The sequence below is a fragment of the Nuphar pumila genome, chromosome 5, assembly GCF_984573655.1.
Source record: "Nuphar pumila chromosome 5, dmNupPumi1.hap1.1, whole genome shotgun sequence".
Taxonomy (NCBI): Eukaryota; Viridiplantae; Streptophyta; class Magnoliopsida; order Nymphaeales; family Nymphaeaceae; genus Nuphar; species Nuphar pumila.
Genome location: NC_143253.1, coordinates 28,785,144 through 28,807,729, shown reverse-complemented (window position 1 = coordinate 28,807,729; position 22,586 = coordinate 28,785,144). Strand labels below are relative to the sequence as shown.

Here is a 22,586-nt window from a genome sequence, read left to right as displayed (position 1 = left end):
GTGGCTAAGGGGTATACACAACAGAAAGGACTAGATTATCATGATACTTTTGCCCCAATTGCAAAACATGTTACAATGATATGTTTATTATCAGTAGTAGCAATTTTAAATTGTCTCTTGTACCAATTAGATGTCAATAATGCATTCTTACACGGAGATTTAGAGAAAAAAATATACATGAAAATGCCACCTGAATATTGGAGAGAGAGAAAAAGCCTGTTTGTCGCCTAAACAAGTCTCTTTATGGCCTAAAAAAAACGTCCAAACAATGGTTTGCCAAATTTTCACAAGCTCTAAAGAAAGCGGGTTTTAAGCAAGCTTTGATTGATTACTCATTGTTCTCCTTGATATCAGGAAACAAGAGAGTATTTGTTCTTGTCTATGTTAATGATGTTATTATTACTGGGAATGATGAGCTCCATATATCCAAACTGAAGGATTTTATTCACAACCAGTTTCATATCAAAGACATAGGAAAATTGAAATATTTCCAAGGAATCGAGGTAGCTCGATCCAAACAAGAGATATTCTTGAACTAGAGAAAGTATACTTTGGATCTATTAAAAGATGTTGGATATCTAGAATCCAAACCTAGTAACATCCAGATGGAACAACACTTTAAATTAGATCATACTGGAGAGATTCTTAAAACCCAACTTTATTACGAAGACTTGCAGGAAGGCTTATATACTTGACCATTACATGACCCAATATCACATATTTGGTCTATATTCTAAGCTAATTCATGAATGAACCTCGTCAAACTCATTGAGATGTAGCCATGAAATTGCTTAGATGTCTAAAAGGAACTCCTGACAAACGAATTCTATAGAGTGCCAATAATACCATGCAAATTTCATGTTATATCAATTCAGATTGGGCTAATTGTCCTTTCTCTCAAGGCATAAGAGTGACATTCTCAGAACAAGTCCTATCCTGGAACTCTAGAACTCTAATATTGTTTCTCAAAGTCAAACATCAATAATTGACAACATTTTACATGCATCAATGTCATGATTTTCTCCATACAAGATACATTTATAATTGAAATCATGTCATAAATCAAAGAACATGTAATATCATACTGAACATCAAAATTATGGATTTCTAAGCATGCTACTGAATTGTTCTATTTAAAACAAGATGACACTAGCATACTTATAACACATGGAATCACATTGCAAGATGCCTAAACTAACCAACATGTATTTTATTTAACTAAGGAGGAATTTGCAAATGTTCACTTACCTAGAATATTTAAATTCCAAATGTAAGGAATAATTTTAGTCTTCTCGCAAATTTTGATCTGAAATAGGAAAAAATCCCGTATCATCAATTAGAGTCTCGTCTTTATAAAAAATTATGAAAATACCGCTAGACTTTCATGGCAAACTCTAACTTCATTTTCTCTAAGTTTGTCATCATGTCCCCTGCTAATGAATCCTACTCAAAAAGAAGAATCAAAGGATTCAAAAATCACTTGACTCTGATATTGGGGTGAAAAGTTATGCTTTATCTACTAATTGGGCATATCAAGGGCAAAATGGTCTTACTTTTTTACCATCCTTAGGTTCATGTAATTTTTTCCAGATTCGTTTTGTCTTTACACCACACATAATTCACAATCACTATAGTTCAGATTTAGTTTAACTGGATCTGTTGATTATGTCTCGGATCCAGATCCAATCTTATTCTAATGCAGATCATTTAAGTTTTTCAAACATAAACCTGACTAGATCCGATATGACCGATCCAAACCTTGTTCATAATATGTTTGGTACAAGTATGACGTCAATGATAGAAAGGACTTGGGTTTGAACTAAACCCAACTGGATCCAATCTGCTTTGGATCCACTATATATACACGAGATTCAATATGAGTTTGGATCCAATACAGATCCAAACAGAGATTCTGAATTGTATTGGAAAACTCAGATATTCACCATCTTGATTTTTGCCCCATTCAATATACATACCTATATCCACTTGCACCCATATATATATATATTTCTGAAAACATGGTTGAACCAGTTTGGATCGAGTCAGTCTGTTCAAAAGCTAGCCCAACTCGGTCTGCCAAAACAGACCTGACTCAGTCTGTTCAGAACTAGTTGGTCTAATGTTCATATGTTTATTTATTATTATTATTAATTTTTTTCTTTTTCTTTTGTCTGACTCAATCTGGACCATTAGCAGACCGATTCAGCCTGGTTTGATGTTTAGCCAGCTCGGTCTAGGTCATACTCATACCGAGCGGCCTGGCCAACTCGGTCTGCCACTCTGTCCAGACTGAGTCCAATCTGGCCACTAGGGGTCAAGACAGAGAGTCAGAACTCTCTGTCCCTCTCTCTTTTCTACTATAATCGCCTCCACCAACCACACAATTGCCGGTGACTGAGGTTGGGCAAACCCCCTAGCCTTCCACTACAAATATGGTGGCACTGCCGACATTCGATGATTGCCACTGGTTGTCTGCCCCAACTTTCTTGTTTTTTTTTCCCACAATAGCAGGCCACCGTCAACATAGTTGTCGATAGTGAGGGTAGAGGGGACGATCCCCTCTACGTCTCCCCTACTGAAGGCGGTAGGGAAAGGATTTGACCCCTGTCCCTACCATTTTTTTCTGAATCGATTCAGCAACCCTCGCAGTTGCCAAATTTTCCCCTGCCGCCGGCAACTTGCTGGTTGCCAGCTGTGAGGATAGAGGGAACCCTTTCTACGCCTCCTCAATAGGGGCGGCAAGGACAAGATCACCTCCCTATCTCTGCCCCTCTGTGACTTTGTAGTCGCCGACAACCGTGTGATTGCCAATTTTTTTTTAAAGAACAAAAGAGAATCAACTTATCTGTTCCACCGACGACGACGCTTTCCTTACATTCTCCTCTTCTTCGCCTCTTCCCTTGCTCTCTTAGTCTCTCTCTCTCTCTCTCTCACAAAAATGAAACTGAGAGGGCCCATGGCTTTTATAGCCATGGGTGAGGGGCGTTACCCCGCTCTCCCCACTACCCATGTGTGGGAGAGAGAGAGGGGTTACTCTCTTTATATGGAGGAGGCAGAGCCCCTTCCTCTCTCCATTACCCATTTAATGGGAGAGAGAGAGGGGTCCTGCCTTCTCCACCTTTGTAACTGAACCAAGTGGGATTTACTCCCACCTAGTAGGCATTACAGTATCCCTCTGACAGGAAGTCAAGCATGAAGTATTATCTTTGATCCATGTTTATGTATCTCATCCTCAAGCTTAGGCCCTAGACTATGTCTTTTAATGATTGAATATTTGTCTAATTCTGAGGATGTGGTGTGTATCGAGCGAGCCAACTGGGGTCTATGAATTTTTCTCTCTCAGTCAAACACCTGAGACTCACTGTACTAGTTATAGCCTTTCTCAAAATTTGAATTATGGGCTCTCCTATGCTTACTGTAGGCACGTGCCTCATTGTGTTCTAACTTTTAGGTTCTTTTGACCCTTCTCTTGGCTTTTACATGCTCTTGTTCTAGTTGCTTTGGAATCTCTCTGATTTTTTCTTCCATCCTTTCTATGTTCTGTCTAGCTTGCGCTAACACATCCCTTTCTCTAGACTGGGCCTTGAAATGCAAGGTCTTAGGGGTTCATCTCTTGGTGGTCTCACTTGTGCTAGAGCTATCCATCTCATAACCTACATGAAGACTTTTACAAGACTAATGATGATGCTTTTCTTTGAATTAAGCTTTGAAATATGAGGTCTCTGGGATTTGTCTTTTGGTAGACTCATCTATGCTAGAATTACCATCTTGTAACCTGCATGAGGGACTTTACGAGACCGATGATGGTAGCTATGTGAGTTGGACTAAAGAAACATCAAGGCCTTTTCTTTGTTTTGGTCTTTCATAGACTCATCAGGGATGTCAATGTGAGTTTTTTCTTGAGGATCCTCATCAAATATGATGTTTAACATCATATAAGGTAGCATCACAAATATAAGATTCTCTAGAGGTTTGTTCCTCTAGAATGGGTTGGTTTCAGATTCAGTTTTTTTGGGTTTTTGATCAGGTATTCATGATACCCCAAACAATGGTTCAGACAGGCCCAAATAAGTAATGAGAGATTTTCAAAACAATGGGTACCCTAGTTCTTCTCGAAAGCTATATCCACGGAGGTCTCTTTGGGTTCTAGGGTTCCTTCCTGGGTCTACGTCGAGATACCCAAACTAACAACTTAAGGGTACTAATATGGATTATTCGACTCCAATGATACTACCACCGATGTACCCAAGCTAACAACTTAAGAGTACTGGTGGGGAGATCCAAAAATCCAAATGATAGGACAAGGGATTTTAAAAAATTCAAATAAAAGAAAGGTTCTAACATTAGAATAGGGGATAAAGCACAAAGAACACACAATAAAAGCAAATAATGTCTCAATCAAAATCCCAACTTGTTGGAAGTAATATTTTCCTAATTTCTAATTGACATGAATTTTCTCCAAACAAAGTATCTAAAATGTAATAAGACCTAAACCTAATGTTTATGTATGTATCTAATGCAAAACAATCTATACGTGACATAAACAACTAAAAAAAAAGAAAAAATAAATAGAAGTTCTATAAAAGCAAAGGAAAGCATTGTACAAGCGATAGAGTCATCTGGACAACAAGACCTACTAGACGATTAATCTGTTAGATGGAAAAATCTAATAGATGAAATAACTGGCCAAGACTGCAGGCACAACAAGTGACCCTGTCTGCAAATAGCATTGGTTGGGAATGACACTGTCTGTGGACACAAAAGCCTGCTAGTTGAAACTTTCTGCAGATACTGCAGACAGAGTAGACAACACTATCTGCCGGACGACAAGCCTAGTAGATGGTAGAAAACCTATGAATGGTGAATATGCAGACACACGTGTCTACGAACAACAAAAGCTGAACGACAAAATGTTAGCAGATAACAAACCTATAAACACATGGGACAACAAATGGCAGAAGTCGAACGATAAAACGTTGTTGAACAGTGATCCTACTGACATGCGGGTCTGCATACAACAGATTTGCAGATACATGGGTCTGCGAATGACTGAAGCCATATGGCAAAACATTATTGGACGAAGATCCTACAGACACGCCAGTCTGCGGATGGCAGATCTCTAGACACAAAAAACCTTGCTGAGTGACACAACGCTGAATGACAAAAGGTCAACGGACGGTGGAAGCCATACAACAAAAGGTCAGCAGACGATAAAATAGGGTATGCCATTCGAACAAAGATAGAAACCCAAAAAAGGAGATTTTGGGCTTGTTAAGGCTTAAAATTTCTCTGTAATGCAATTCTAGCTATGAAAATCGAAAAGCGTTCCATCGTGATCGCCAAAAAACTGTTGATAAACATTTTGATAGATGGAAAGATTGACTTACCTGGATTCACAAAATCCTTTTAAAGTCTATTTGAAAATATGTGGGGATGGTATTTGTAAGTCTTGACTGTGCTTTGCCCGAGGAAAAGCTAAAGTAAAATCAGGTTTTTCAATCTCTATAGCTTGAATCGTACCATCGGGGCTCCCTAAGACTCTAACATGCAATAAAAGATGAGAATGTATAAATATCCATGTACAAATCAAAATACACAAGGAAATGAACAAATCAGGGTCGTTGCATAACTTTTTTGGACTCTGGGTCCGTTTATCGTTCATGCTCCAACTAGCTTTGTTCGTTCATTGGCACCTTCGCGTAGAATTCTGACTTTCAAATTTGAGAGGGGAGCAAGGTTGTGTTTGTTGTAGACGATCCTAGGACCAACACTCAGACTTGTAATTTTCATCTCCTTTGACTGTAGGGGTGGTCTCTATTTATAAAGTTTCAAACGAGATATGGATCACAAGATCTTCTAGGTTTGGATTCAAACCCAATGGATCCGAGTTTATATCCCCATATGAAGATAAGACTTATCCAAGAGAGTCCTCTTGGGATGAATCCAAGAGAGTCCTCTTGGGAGGCTTCCTGCCTTGAAAAACATGCAGGGCAATTGAAAAAAGATAGGGATAAGCCATTTGGCTTATCCACACATTCACAATAGTGGATGGCAAAGCGGATCTGCTGTCCCATAGCAGATGACACTTTCATTTTGCCATCCCCATTACCCGACAATGATCCATTTTACCGTCCTATAATGGATGGCAGTACAGTGAGTCATCCTATAGATGAATGGAAAAATCTCCCTTGTCGTCCAAGTGTGATTAACACCTACAAACACTTGTCTCAAAAGATATTAGTAATTAGGCATCATAAAATTTTAGTGTATGCAAATATACATCTATGGCTATGGCCACAAGTGAATTCATTTGGTTAAGGTATTTGCTACAAGATCTTGGGTTTCCTCATACTACACATGCAATTCTATACTATGATAATCAATTTGCTTTTCACATTATAACAAATTTGGTTTTTCATGAACACGCAAAACTTATTGAGCACGATTGTCATTTTGTTCATGAAAAAATTCAACAAGTTATTTGTACAAAATATATCTCAAGCAAACATCAAAAAGCCGATGTCTTCACCAAAGTACTCAAATGAGATCAACTTTAATATTTGTCAGGCAAGTTGGGCTTGATTAATCCTCAAGTGCCAACCTTTTGGGGAGTATCAAAACACTACAAGAAAAATGCAGATTAGCGACATACGCTATCCATTGCTAATATGTCGCTAACGTGTTTAGCGATGGATTAGCGACAGAAAGAGTTCGTCGCATAATCCTGGTCGCTAAAATGTGACAAAATTTATCTGTTGCTAATCAATCGCTAATTATCGATAGATCATGTCCGTCGCTAATCTGTCACTAAATAAGGACTGATTTGGTTTTGTGAAAGAATGTATTATGTCACTAATCTGTTGCTAAAATTTAATGACGAATACGTATCCGTCGCTGATGTTTGTCACCAATTTAGCGAGGGATTAACGATGGAATATATTTTGTCGCAAAACATTGACTGATTTAAATTGGCGATGGATAATATCTGTCGCTAATCCATCGCAAATTAAATTATTTTTTTTTAAATATGAATATCGAGAATTTTTTTTGTTATACAATTTATATAACCTGTGTATAAAAAACAAAGTACACATAAAAAATACATATACAAGTGAAACAAATTTAACACAAGTTATAAGTTAAACAAATCTAACAACCCAATACAGTCCTTACCAAGTTCTAAATAGTTACAAGTACATAAAACAAATTAAACACATGAATCTAATCCTCGCCAAGATTCGAGGCATCATCCTCTTCATTGTCTCAATCTGCCCCTCCGCCCATGCCTCCATCAGCTCCTCTACACTGATCATCTCCAACATCCTCCAAGAGAACCAAAATGTTAGTATTGATAAACAAAATATAATGAAATAAATTATATGCAATGCACCTAATCTAATGCAATCAAAGTAAATGGCTAAATGACACATAGACTAGCAATAAAGTGAAGGACAATAACATAATTCAAATGTGTTCTAAGACTGACAAAAAAAATTATAGTGATTCAATCATGCAGATATGTGTTCTAAGGTTGTCAAAAAAATGCCACAGTGACTAACGCATGCATATAATGTTTATAAGGCTTCAAATAAATGTGTTATGTATCACAATCATGCATATATGTGTTATAAGGTAGTCAAAAAACTTTCATAGTGATGAAATCATGCTTATATGTGTTCTAAGGTTGTCAAAAAACTTTCATAGTGATTCAATCATGCATATATGTGTTCTAAGGCAGTAAATTTTTTTTATAGTGATTCAATCATGCATATATGTGTTCTAAGGCAGTAAAACAATTTCATAGTGATGAAATCATGCTTATATGTGTTCTAAGGTTGTAAAAAAACTTTCATAGTGATTCAATCATGCATATATATGTTCTAAGGTTGTCAAAAAACTTTCATATTGATTCAATCATGCATATATGTGTTTTAAGGCAGTCAAAAAACCTTCATATATGCTAATAGCATCCTCATATGTGTTCTAAGGTTGTCAAAAAACTTTCATAGTGATTCAATCATGCTCATATGTGTTCTAAGACAGTCAAAAACCTTTCATAGTTATTCAATCATGCATATATGCATTTTAAGGTTGTCGAAAAACTTTTATACTGATTCAATCATGCATATATGTTTGATAAGGCAATAAAAAAACTTTCATATATGCTAATATCATGCTCATAGTGATGAAAGAATGATTGTATGTGTTCTAAGGTTGTAAAAAAACTTTCATAGTGCTTCAATCATGCATATATATGTTATAAGGCAGTCAAAAAATTCTATAGTGATGAAATCATGCTTATATGTGTTGTAAGGTTGTCAAAAACCTTTCATAGTGATTCAATCATGCGTATATGTGTTATAAGGGTGTCATAAAAATTGTATAGAGATTCAATCATGCATATATGTATTCTAATGGTGTCAATAAAATTCATAGTGATTCAATCATGCATATATGTATTCAATCATACATATACTAGCTTGAAATCTAACGACATGAAACAAATTACATGAATCATTATACCTGACGGGCATCAGAGCTCATGTTGAATGCAGACAAAGTTCTCCTATCCCCGAAAAAGTTGCACAACTCATTATTGACAAGATTGAGAATGACTTCATGTAAAAAGTCATGTATTTTATTCTCAAGACGCTGACAGACACCATACCAAGACGTAGCAGGGTCAATCGAACAGTGGGAGTTGATGCTGGCAGGAGAACTCTAAGAGCTCTGGCTACAGAAGGCAATGACTGGTGTGGTGTTCATGTTACTCCCAAACCCGAACACACAACCCTTTTTGGGTTCACCGGTTGCAGTCACCCATGCTGCAGTATCAAAAGACGGATGTTGAGTGGAGTCATCGCCATATCACTCTACCATCTGCTGCTCATATGACTCCTACAAAGTAATGATTACAGTATGGATTAATAAGTAAGAATTACAATATTCATGATAACTTGTCTATTATAATGTTTATTAATACAATAAATACATACCATTGTTGCTCTCGCCTTCTCTGATACAAACTCTCCCGTGCTCTTACGTTTATGTGTTTCAACAAACACATTCTTGTAAGGTACAATGCCTCCTTTTTTCTACTTCCTGCGATGTTACATGATAAAAAAAATATAATTAAATAGTATGCAACAATACTTATAAATTTGACAATATATATATATATATATTGATGAGTTACCATTTTCTTCTGGTGGCTCCCAAAAGTCTTAGATCCACCTGTGTGTAGATGAGCATTGGGCATCTTTGCTCGGTTTTGTGCCACCTTTGCTGAGCAGTTTCAAAATTTATTGCTCGCCCACTTATCACACATTCCCTCCTAATAATCTCTCCTGATAGTAGAAGGACCATGGCTTTTCCACTGCAGTGGATCATCTATCCCACCAGTTGCTTTTATTGCTGCAGTCTTCATATTGTGCAGCATGTCGGCAAATCGATTGACAGTCACCTTCTACCACACTACCCTCGTGTCCTTCTCCTCGTTCGCAGTCATGAAGCAATGTGAAGCCTACAAATACTTTCAGAAAGTTAGCACACATGACTATAACAAAAAATTCAATATGAAATATATTAGTTATGATAAACAATTGCATACCATGAATGAGGACAATAATCTATCCAACACCTCCTTCAGGTACTCTTTCCATTGAGTGACCCGTCATGGAAGATGCTGAACTAGTGACTTCCTAATTTCTCGTATTACTTCTTGTGGCTCGAACCTCGTGCTGCACATGAATTGATACACATTAACAATCGACTATCGATATACACTATTTATAAGATAAGTATTGGATAAGTGACAATGAAATACTTACGGTCGACTATCAATATACACTATTTGAATGAGTCATCGTGTGTCAGACTGAGAAGACTCTGCATTCGGCGTTGTCTCATGATGTGTATGAGTAGCTGGTGTAGGTGGGTCATGTGTAGGTGAAACATCACCTACAAAACAATGAGTTAGAAATTTATATAATACATATTTAAACTAATCAAGTATACAATTATTTAAATGATATACCTATCAAAGCATTACGTGAAGATGAAGGCTGAGACTGGCTATCACTGAGCTGAAATCCTATAAAGATGATTAACAAGTAACATATTTTATATCAACATATAAGCAAAAACATAATGAATGCCTATATTTAAATATAACATAAAGAATTCTACCTAATGATGTCCCACGACCTCCACTTAGTCCTCTACCACTAGGTGCTCGGCCACTGTTACCTCCATGAAGCATATTCTAACAAATAAAAATGTTATTTAGATCAGTTACAAGATATGCAATTCTATGAATAGATAATCAAATCGAAAATAACTTCATGCAAGCATGAATATAGTCACATAAACCATGACAATACATTCAAATCATTCATATCACATCAATGTCCTATGATGTTATGGATATTATCTTAACCGGTTAAAAGGGAATCATAAGAATGCTATGATGAAGAAAATATCTAATTTATCATGCATTCATGGTGGATGTAATGATTTGATATATATGACACACACACACATATGATGTCATTCAATCACAAGAACTATGATGCATGCATTGATAACTTAATATTTTCATGTACAAAACCATTCATTTGAAGCATTGATAACTTATCATTTATTTTCATGTGCAAACCCATTCATAACACGTTATATTTATTTGAAGCATATTTTCATGATACAATTTCACATGGAAGGCATAATCAAATTGAAAATAACTTCATGCAAGCATGAATCCAGTTACATCAAACATTGCAATACATTCAAATTATTCATATCAAAATAATGTCAAACATATACCTTCAGCAAACACACTCCAATATCCCGCTAACTATTTCCATGACTAACATGGAATCCAAACTCCAAAAATAAGAACATTTTTAATTTCATACATTAAAATCATGCTCAGCATGATCTCCAAATTCTATCAAAGCAGTCCTAGATATCGACAACTAAGTGTGTGTGTGAACAGAAAAGTGTTGCATCTAGGAAATTAAAAAACCTGTGATGTGCTTGCATTATTTACTCACCACAGGTATTTACCCAATTTGCATTGCTTTTGCCTTTGCATTTTTTTCTCGAGTAACAGATTCGGGTATATTTAGTTGTAAGTAACACATCCATATGAATTTCATACTTTGTACACGATATCAGGCCTAATTGAGCCCATAAATTATGACTACAACCAGAAGAACCACACGAAGCAAAATAATGACAATTAAAGAACTGTGCATGCAAAAGTTACCATAAAGCAAATATGAAAACAAATAATTTATCTATATTTTCTTTATTTAATTCATCCAAAGTCTTCATGAAACTGGACCCTACCTCGAGAGGTTGCATCGCTGCGAGCACTTACGTGTGTAGGCGATGCAGGTCTTGGGTCGCGGGGCACAAGCGGGATCCATTGCGGAATCTGCAGGAGACACTGTGTTAAAATAAAGTTTATTACCCGATGACAAGGGGGGTGATGCCCCCTGTTGAAAATGATCCCAGACAGGGAGACACAACCCTCTGTTGAAAGTGAGACAGGCAGAGGCGTTGCCCTTGCTGGCAGTAAGGTTAAGGCAGGGAGTCAAACCCCCTACCAGAACATTCACAAGAAGGCAAAGGTGGGACCTCTCGACGGGAAGCATTGGGATGCAGGGTTCGAGCCCCCTACCAGCAATCAATCATGAGGAAGGGGGGTCTCGCCCCCTGCCAAGGCAAAATAGCAGAGCAGGGGGTTCCGCCCCCTGCTGAAAAAATGGAAAAGGGGTAGGGGGCGAAGCCCTCTGTCGAAATTATCGAGGATAGGGGGGGGGGGGGGAGGGGGGAGCCACCCTCTGCTGGGGAAAACAAAAGGGCAAAGGGCTTCTCCCTCTGTCGATCAAGGGGCTTCTCCCCCTGTTGACATTCAAAAGGATAGGGGTGAAGCCCCTTGTCCTGAGGGCCTAGCAGAGGCGATCAGGGCCTCTGCTAGCCCTCACCAACTACAGAGAGGTGGGGAGGGCTCAACAGAGACTATCGAGCCTATGCTAGCTCTCCGACAGCCATAGGGGGAATAGGGAAGCTCCGACATAGGTTGGCGGCCCTCTGTCGGACCTCCGAGGACCCTGATGTCAAGGGTAAACAACAAGGGGGAAAGGGGGAGGGTTACCTATGGGAGGCACCGACGATCATCGTGGGCAGGGTCGGCGCGGGGAGAGCAGGCTGGGGTCATCGGCTCGCCAAAAATCATAGAGGGGGAGCAACGAGAGAGGGAACAAGAGAGGAAGTCACAACCCGGGTCCCCTCCTGCGACTACTTGAAAGCTCAGGGGGTTGCCGGATGGGGCTCGTCGGTCAGAAAAATGATGAGAGCAAGAGAGAGGGGAGCAGAGGTAAGAGGGGGACTGAGTCGAAGGGGGAGGTCGACGGGCGATGGATGAAACAAAAAGAGAAAGAAAGGGGCTCACATTAGGGTTGTACATGAGAAATTAGTGACAGAACAATTCCGTCGCTACTTGACGACAGAGTAGCGACGAAAAATTTCTACTAAGTTGCGACGGATCTTGAGACAAAAATTTTACGTCACTAATTCGTCGCTAATTAGTAACAAAAGTTTTTTCGTCGCTAATTTTGCAAATAATCTGAATTTTAGCGACGGATAGTTTTCTCTAGCTAATCCGTCACAAATTTGCGACGGATTATTTCCATCATAAACTTTTGTCGCTAATTAACATTTTTCTTGCTGTGTTGTACATGATGTAACGTTACATGCAAGGTTGGAGGTAGATGATCATTATCTCAAGCAAGGATGGAGGCAGATAATCCAAATTTGTATTTTAAATTTGTTTTTTAAATTACTGTTGTAACCTTCCTAATTTGTGGGAATAAGTTCCTAGCTTGTAGGCCGAAGTTCCAATTTTTTGATGTTGTACATATTGACAAGGCTGTAACAAAGTAATTGATGGTCTTCTAATAAAAGAAACACAATGATTTCCTTCACAACAATCATATGTCCAAAACATGTTTCCCACTAAATAAACTTTGTCAGTCATTTCCATAGGACTTGATTCACAAGAATAGTCACGAGAAAACTTATAGCATATCCACAAATCTTAGTTTCTGGATTTTCTAGGAGAGGCTAATCTTGTGATATTTTAAAATTTTTGTTTTTTCTTGGGAAAAATCTGAGCACATTCAAAATATATAAGAAAGTACGTAAAAATATAATGAAACAACACAAAATATAAAAGTATATACAAGTGTTAATATCAAGTAGGTACTGCAACAATATTGTGATATTTTCAAATGTGCGATTTTTTTTATGATTATATCTGGATTTCAAAATATTGTGATAAAAGCGTGATATTTCTTACCATGGTTTACAGTAAAGAGCAACACATACTAACTTTTTATTTCCTGTTGGTATGCACCATAATCAATGCAATGTGAAGTGTCTATTTATCTATTTTATTATTTAGAGATGGGCATGCATAAAAAAAGAATAGTGTCTAGGATTGAGCTAGGAAGGTCTCTTGATGCTTTCTTTTTTTCCTTGTCATGGGAGTTATTTCAAAAAGACTTGCCTTTCACTGTAAAGGAAGAAAGGGAGAACAAACACATAGAACGGAAGGGTTTATGCTGCGTTGTGAGAGGAGAATGGATCACTCCAAAAAAATCTATTGATTCTCTTTCAATTGGTTGGATCGTAAGTGGGATCATTTACTTCACGGTTGCATATAAAAGGGTAAGCTCATCATTCACCTTTAACCATCCATATTTAGTTAAGCTGAGCTCATGTCTACTCTATTTTAAGGAATAATAAAGTACATATGCTGTCCTCATAAGTCTTATCTACAACCTCTCAAGGGAATTCGTTTCCATCCGAGAGAGAGAGAGAGAGAGAGAGAGAGAGAGAGAGAGAGAGAGAGAGAGAGAGAGAGAGTTGTGTGAACTTCCAACGTACCATTGAACAAGTGACTGTAATTTGGTACAATTTGCATGGCCCGTTAGATTTTCAGATGGGTTGACTTAACTAATATCCATGCTCGGATTCCTTTGCCAAGTGGATTTTTTTAAGCTCAATTTTGGAAAAAATCTCATCCTCTAAGTCATCGTGCAGTGCAAGTTGCATAAGCTTGATTTTTTCAAGAATTGCAACGGCTAGTGAGCAATTGTTTAGAAAGTGTGGTCACATCATCATTACGCAAGCTGAAGACTGCCTTCTTCTGTAGATGAAGCTCGACTATATAACGTTATAAAAAACCACACTGATTATTTCTACTTAATTTTAACTATTTCAAATAACCAAACAAACTTTAAGTGTTACAAACGTTAAATATATAATGCTAGTTTTTCATTGAATATATATATATATATATATATATATATATATATATATAGAGAGAGAGAGAGAGAGAGAGAGAGAGAGAGAGAGTAACCCGTATCTTCAAACACATAAAGTGTTTGAAGATGGGTTGAATGAACCATTGCCGTTGATCGTGCATGATCAAACGGTGATGGATTGTCATTTTTTTTCGCAAATGTCATTTTAAAAAAAAAAAGAAACCGCTGCTTAGTGCAGCACATTCAAAGGTATTTGCAAGAAAACCCGTTCAAAGATACAAGTTTTCCTATATATATAAAAGGAAAGGGGTATCATCGAAACCCCTTCCTGTCGAACGCCAGGCAGTGTTTTACTATATACTAAGGGATATTCCATAGTTTATCCTAACAATGAGAGCAACCACAGCCTCATTTTTTACTGGACTAGAACTTCAATCGAACACAATGGAGTTCAGAGAAATATCAAATTAAGGAGCAAAGTTGCATGTTGCATAACTCATTGTTGTGTTCCAACATGACGGACCCAAAAAAATGTGCAGCCATGTGTAGCTAGAACTGGAAGAGAAATTTCCGCAGATCCTCTTTATATCTTCTGATTGATTGCCATAGTACCATTAACTTGAAACCTACTGAGATAGCACTTGATACCTACTGAGGTAGGCCCATGGCTGCGTGTAGGACCGGGACCCTACTAAATATATATATAATGATTCCTATGTATATGGGGGCATGCATGACTTCATGATCATTATAATGGTGATTATGATATTATCATGATTCAATCATGCACAGGTGAAACATTCAAAACTCAATAAACCGTCAAAAGGCACCGTATGAAAAGACACCAATGTGTGTATAATGTCAAGAGACACGTCCGTGATCTCTTTCCATCATTTTAAAAAGGACATTCATGCTTTTTAACATTGACATATCAAGCTTGCGGAAGGAAAGCGCCACCTCAAATATTATTATTTTATGGAAATATTGATGCTCTCAAAGCAATGCAAGCCCCATATAGGGGTGCCAACTTATGCCACTTCTTCCCTCATCTATACCAAAGACCTAATTATTTTTCTCTTATCCTTGGTCCATGCATTAGTCTCTGAGAAATCGGAGATTCTAGTAAAATTTTTCCTGACATCTCTCCCTCTCCATGCATTAGTTTCTGAAAAAGCAGAGATTCTAGTAAATTTTGCCTGTAATCTCTCTATCTATAACTGAGAGGGAAACATGATTACTGGGGGAGACATCTACAATGTCTTTGCTGCAGTGGTGCCTCTCTATGTAGCCATGTTCTTGGCTTATGGTTCTGTAAAATGGTGGAAGATCTTTACCCCTGATCAATGCTCAGGCATAAACAGGTTTGTCGCCGTCTTCGCCGTCCCCCTCCTCTCTTTCCACTTCATCTCTTCCAACAATCCGTACGCCATGGACTTCAAATTCATTGTTGCTGACTCCCTTCAGAAAGTGATCATCTTGGTGGTCTTGAGCCTGTGGGTATGGTTTGGCAAGAATGGCAGCCTTGAGTGGATGATCACCATCTTCTCTCTTTCCACTTTGCCCAACACCCTGGTCATGGGTATCCCACTAATAAGAGGCATGTATGGTGATTTCTCTGCTGGCCTCATGGTTCAGGTTGTGGTGATGCAGAGCATCATATGGTACACCCTCATGCTGTTCATGTTTGAGTACAGGGGTGCCAAGATACTCATCATTGAGCAATTCCCAGAGACAGCAGGATCAATCACCTCTTTCAAAGTGGAGTCTGATGTGGTGTCCTTGGATGGGAGGGATGCCCTTCAAGCAGATGCAGAGATTGGGGAGGATGGTAAGCTTCATGTCACTGTAAGGAAGTCCTCATCCTCAAGGTCTGCACTCTCTTCCTACAGGCATCATCATCACCATGGGCTCAGCTCAATGACACCAAGAGCCTCAAATCTCACAGGGGTGGAGATCTATTCTCTCCAATCATCAAGAGAGCCCACACCAAGAGGGTCAAGCTTCAACCACACAGATTTCTACAACATGTTGAAGATGCCCCCAGGAAATACTGGATTTCTTCAGAGTCCTAGGCAATCCAACTTCCAGTCTAGTGACATATACTCCGTGAACTCCTCAAAGGGGCCTACGCCAAGGACGTCGAATTTCGAAGAGGACATGATGAGATTTGGAAAGCATAGATCTCAAGAGAGCGGAGGTAGGAGCAAGAGCAATGAGTTTGTCAGTGGTGGTAGGAAACAGATGTCTGGTGATTTCCATGTGAGGTCTCCAAACAGGAAATCTAGTGAAGCAGCGCCTAAGGAGCTCCATATGTTTGTTTGGAGCTCGAGTGCATCCCCTGTTTCCGAAGCAAATCTTCACCATGCAGTGAACAGAGGCGTGTCTACTGATTTTGGGACTCTGGACACAAAATCAAAAGGTATTCAACACAAAGAAGATTCATCTTTTTTTTTACTGTAAAACTTTTGGAATCTGTATTCTTGTAACTTGGAGTTTGTTGGTTTTGTATAATGAGTTCAGTAGTGCAAGATTCTGGAGAAAATCATGGCACTGTGAGGAAGATGGGCACAGAGGGAGAGAACCGTTTGCAAAGAGATTTGGAAATTGAGGGGGGTTGCAGCCCTCATACAAAGATTGCGGATGGTGATGATCTGCAGAAGAACCCAGAGATTGGGCTGGAAAAGGTTAAAAACACACAGTTGCCTCCAGCAAGTGTGATGACAAGATTGATTCTCATTATGGTGTGGAGGAAACTCATCAGGAACCCAAATACCTACTCCAGCCTATTTGGTTTAACTTGGTCACTTGTTGCTTTCAGGTAAATTAATGACTTGAATGCAATAACAAGATCATGAACTGAAAATTTTCTTTGCTTATTCATTATTTTCACAGCTTTGGATTAATGACAATGAAATTCACTAATTACTTGTGTGTAGGGTTCTCCATATTGTTTTGTAGTGTAGGGCAGCATGAGAGAGAGAGAGAGCTGAACAATAATGTAATGGTTTTTTGTTTGTATGTTACAGGTGGCACATTAAAATGCCAACAATCGTACAAGGATCCATTTCAATACTTTCTGATGCAGGCCTAGGAATGGCTATGTTCAGTCTAGGTATGATCCTTGAGAGAGAGAGAGAGAGACCTTGAACAAGATGTTGAAAAGGCTGTTAATTTCCTTAACATTTAGAATGACGAAATGGCCCTCAAACAGTATAGACTTTCTTTCTTGAAGGTTTTCTCTCTACATGTCATCAAAATATGAGATGGTGAAAACACTAGAAAACCAAAATGAATGAATGAATGATACTTATATCATATTGAAAAGGTCAAATATGTTGTTTCAACCATGAGTCAGACACTAATAGACAATTTCCTTTTTGCCTTTTGAGTGGTTGATTTTCTGTTGCGTAGTTTGTACCAAACTGTAGTTGGTCATCAATGGAGACAAATAATTAGGTGGGGTTGTTTGTGTATGTGAATGAACAGGCATATTCATGGCATTACAGCCGAAGATCATAGCGTGTGGAAAATCGGTTGCTTCTTTTGCGATGGCTGTCAGGTTCCTTACTGGCCCGGCTGTCATGGCAGCCACTTCCATCTCCATCGGCATCAGGGGAGTCCTTCTCCATGTTGCCATTGTTCAGGTCTCTCTCTCTCTCTCTCTCTCTCTCTCTCTCTCTCTCTCTCTCTTTCTCTCTCTCTCTCTCTCCATCGAGCAAACTGCACACATGCATTCACACATAACCCCCTCGCGCACACATGCACAAATTTTCTCCCATTTTTGTCTCTCTATATCTACACCCAACAAAGGCACAAGTTGATATCCAAGGAGCGGTTAAATGCCCGGCTACCTAATACTAGGTAATAACATGACCCAAAAAAGGCCCACAGCAACAGATTGCAAGCCCCACATGAAATGCTGTCAACTGTCGGGCTATGTCACATAGCCACATAACCAGGGCACTTAACCGATCCCTATATCCCCTCTCACAAAGGCACACATGCATACACACATAAACCCCTTCCTGCACACACATGAACAAATTCTCCCTTTTATCGTTTTGGCTAGGCTGAGGGAAAGCTCCTCATCACCGACCGCACATTGTTAGACCTCAGGCTCGTAAAAATTTTGAGGTCCTCCCTACCCACACTGAGGAGCACACCCAGCTTAGCCCTCGTGCAAGGGATGCACCCTGTGGGCTTTCAACCGCGATCATTGTATATCAGGTGACAAACCACGGATGGTTGCCCTAGCTAGGAAGGCCGAGCCCTTGTGGGCAATTTTCACACACTTTTGTCTACATTCACTCTCTCTCTCTCTCTCTCTTTTGCTTATATATATGTGTGTGTGAAAATGAGCCTAATTATACGTGTTTTGTATCACAGGCTGCCCTCCCTCAAGGAATCGTTCCATTTGTGTTTGCAAAAGAGTACAGTCTCCATCCAGACATACTTAGTACTGCGTGAGTATATATCCAAACAAAATTAACATGGAAAATTCTTTCTTCGTCTTGTATCAGTTGATACATTAAATAAAAATGATGCTCTTAAATGGTGACACTAAAATTCTGGAACATTAATTCTTCTTTGAATTTCAGGGTCATTTTTGGCATGCTGATAGCGTTACCCATAACCATAGTCTACTACATCCTGCTTGGTCTATAGGAGGAAGACAGATGCAGATAAGGAGAGAGAAAGAAAGGATAAGCGCCGTCCAAGGGAAGAAATTATACCTAACAACTGCATGCAAAAAGCTAAGAACTAAAAAGAGAAAGGAAGAGAGAGAGAGATTGGAACAAGTCTCTGGTAATTTTCTTTTTATTTTTCCCATATGGGTCTTGCATGTGATTCGCTTTGGGTAAAAGGGAAGCAAGATTCAATGTCAACACATTGTTAAATTTGGAAGTTGTTTAATACCAATGCTTTTTATTATTCATGCATGTGATTTAGGTCACTAAGAGCCAAGAGGGCAAAAAAGATATTATTTCATTTATTATCCTTTTTTTTTTTAAATTGTCAGGCTGATAACTGATGGTGGTAATAAAAAATTGTTTTTTCTGCCCAAACCGTAATTTCTTGATGTGCGTGCTTTCTTGGCTGCCTAATAGAAACAAAATTGGACATTACTTCACTGCGGGTCGTAATTTTCTTGGGTGCGTTTGTTCCAGCTTCTAGAAGGCCAACTATTTGGATGCGGGTCAAAATCCAAGGTGGATCCAGGCACAGACTTAGACAAGCATGAAGTTTCGCCTCAGGATCTAAATCCAGATCCAGAACCGTCATAGCCTTTTAGGTCCAAGCAGGGATCAACTCACCTAAGCTTCGCCAGGATCCAGGATGCAATCATCCACTGGATTCATGTTCAAAATGTTTTCTATTTGGGTCCAGAGATTTTGCTATCGACCTTGGATATGGATCGTAGGATTGGTTCAAGGTGAAAACGATAACCTTAACTTTATCAGCATATATAGGGTACAAGGTATCCAACCCTGCTCGAGAAGTGCTGGTTTTGGGCTGCCCTGTCTAGACTGAAGCCTGATAGTACTCGGCCTGAGGTAGCTCGCTTAGTAAGCAGGTCGGGCTAAAACACTATTTCAATAGTTTCCAACCCGGCCCAGCCTGTTTCCTAATTGGGCTTAAAGGGCCTGACCTGGCCTGAACCAAACCCAGCCTGATAAGTTCAAAACATACATATGGGTCGGGACAGACCAATGTCCACCTCTAATCATGCATCACTAGTCAAAGGGCAGCAATTGAATTCTATGTCAATTAGTGTTGCAAATAGGTCGGATACCAGCAGGATCATAGTTGATTCGAATTTGAATCTTCTGATTTTTAAGCAGTTGACAACATCCGAAATAGATCCAATAAGTAGACATGGATCCAAATCCGAAATCTTGTATGTCACTATTGGATCTGGTAAAAACAGGTTAAAAGCACACATTTTACATATAAAATGAATGAAAGGATTGGATTTGATCCAGTACTCATAAATAATTCATCGAATTTGGATCACACATGTCCAACTGAATCCAATCTATTCACTCCTAAATATGGCAGAGCTGAACAAATCCAACAAATGGTGTTCATGCTTGATTCATTCTTCTGGCAGAGAGGAGCTCGAGTGCATGGTGAGCCCAAGTTAACTTATTGCTTGCAAGCCAAACACTTCAATTATCTATGTCCCTCTATGATATAACATGTATGTAAAATATATTTATTACTAGTTAATGAGTTAAGCACAGCCAAACATTCATTATTCATATTTAGCTTGCCAAGCCTATTTCACGAGTTCAAACAAGTTGTATAAGAATCGAACATGAGTTAAACTAAAAAATTTCACGGCTTTTGAATTGCTGGAATCTGACCTGTGTAAAGGATTTGCCGAGGAAATGCATCAATTTTTTCCAACTCAAAAAGACATGCTTTTATTCGAGCATGCTGAATACATCCAAAGGTTTAAATTGAGTCAAAACAACTTGCATCATGAGATTCCAACTAGATGGTACTTACAATCATCCAAAGGTTTAAATTAACTTGCATCATGAGATTCCAACTAGATGGTACTTACAATTCGACTGTATTAAATATAAACCCACTCTTAAATTGTCAATAGTTGTAACTTGTAAGCATAAGTTTCTTCGACCAATAAGGACACCCATATTAACACTGTTTCTTAAAATGCAAAAACCTCATATAGTCAAACGGATCTTGCACCTGCAATCAGGCTCAAAATTTAAGGACCAGTGAGATGCTTCCCACTTGTGTTTTCCTTGGGTTTTTAAATGAAAACTCCACATATATCATTTGTGATTTATTATTACATGATCATTTTAGATTTTAATGAGATGCAGGTTATTGGAGTGTTAACCAAAAGGCAGTTCAAACCACCTAATGACTCTTGACATCTTTGTCGAGGGCAGAAATGGTCATCCCCTCAAGACATGTGACAAATATTGAACAACCCACACTATGAACAGACCAAAATAACCCTAATTTACGTGGTTCGGTCAACACGACCTACATCCACGGGGCACAGAGAGAATAATCCACTATAATGAAAGTAGAGAGTACAATGTAGAGAGTACAACGTTCAATAGCTTGCCCAAAGCTAAAGATTCTGAGGATCAATGCGTGGTGACGAACCTTCTACTTTCCTTTTCTTCTTTCTGCTCTCTCTCTTACTTCTTCTCTCTCTGCACACTGCACACAACCACTCTACCCTTTTCCTTCCAGCACACAACCTCTGCACCCCTATTTATATATGACATAGAGTCTTCTAGATATGGACCTTCTAGAAGTGAGCCTTCTAGACTTATTCCAGAAACCGAAGGGGTTTTAACCCTCAACTTCCTGCATTAATGAAAGGTGGGTGACTATTCCACTTCCCCACACCATTAATTAGGAATAGGGCTGGACCCGACAAAAAGACCGGAGCTTAAGTCCATATCAAGCCCAAGTTAAACGAGGTGAGCACAAGTTGACTCGTTTGCAAAGAATACATTTTTTAAATTTAAAGAAAATAAAGCTTAGGCTGTACACCTAGTGAGTCAAGCTCAAACTGGTTCATTTGCAAATTAAATACATTGTTTGATTTGATTGTTCTATGAAATAAGATTTGTAACTCTAAACTTATAATAGCTTGCAAGCCAAACACTTCAACTATCTACACTCCATGATATCATATATACACAAGATCTATTTATTTCCAGTTGTTCGGCGTGTGGAGCCAATTTCACCAGTTTAAGCAAGCTCTTTATAAGCCGTACCATGAAGCAACTTTTCAAGCATAAAAACGTCAAGTTTAAAGAGAGAAGAGGCTTGTCCCTTTTTTTCTTTATCTACTAATATTTTTTCTTGGAGGAGTTCAGTCTATGGTCAATAAGGCGTGGTTCACAAAAAAATAATTGTGTAGTCCCATTGAAAGCTTTGATTGGGACAGAGCCATCGACTTCTAGCAGCCAAAAGGGATAAGCGCTCATTGACAATGAGATGTTTGATATGGAGAAATCGGATCCCTTTGCCCGAAACCCTTATTACAGGGTTCAGTTTGCACCTGTGTATGTGACAGAGAATCAATCGAGTAAACATGATTCAACATTCAATTCACAGCAAATGGACCATGCCCAACATATTTTCAGGGTTGGATTGATGAAACTAGTATTAGAAATGCTGAATTGACATGAAATTAATTCACACTAATTTGTACTTCACATGTTTCAGTTCCCATGAACAGTGGAGATGCCAAAACAT

General features: G+C 38.7%; 1 protein-coding gene across 7 annotated transcripts; it reads left to right on the top strand.

Moving 5' to 3' along the window:
* Window positions 1-15,563: 15,563 nt before the first annotated feature.
* Window positions 15,564-19,321, top strand: LOC149837245 (auxin efflux carrier component 2-like). 7 transcript variants are annotated; one of them, XM_090007295.1, is made up of 7 exons: window positions 15,564-16,542; window positions 16,624-16,789; window positions 16,891-17,151; window positions 17,360-17,445; window positions 17,820-17,977; window positions 18,720-18,796; window positions 18,932-19,321. In XM_090007295.1, the coding sequence occupies exons 1-7, from the start codon at window positions 15,564-15,566 to the stop codon at window positions 18,996-18,998; spliced, it is 1,794 nt and encodes a 597-aa protein (XP_089863421.1). In that variant the 3' UTR covers window positions 18,999-19,321. The 7 variants fall into 7 exon arrangements, with proteins under 7 accessions (XP_089863421.1, XP_089863420.1, XP_089863419.1 ...); XM_090007294.1 differs by having other exon boundaries at window positions 15,564-16,714; window positions 16,849-17,151; XM_090007293.1 differs by having other exon boundaries at window positions 15,564-16,752; window positions 16,863-17,151.
* Window positions 19,322-22,586: the final 3,265 nt, after the last annotated feature.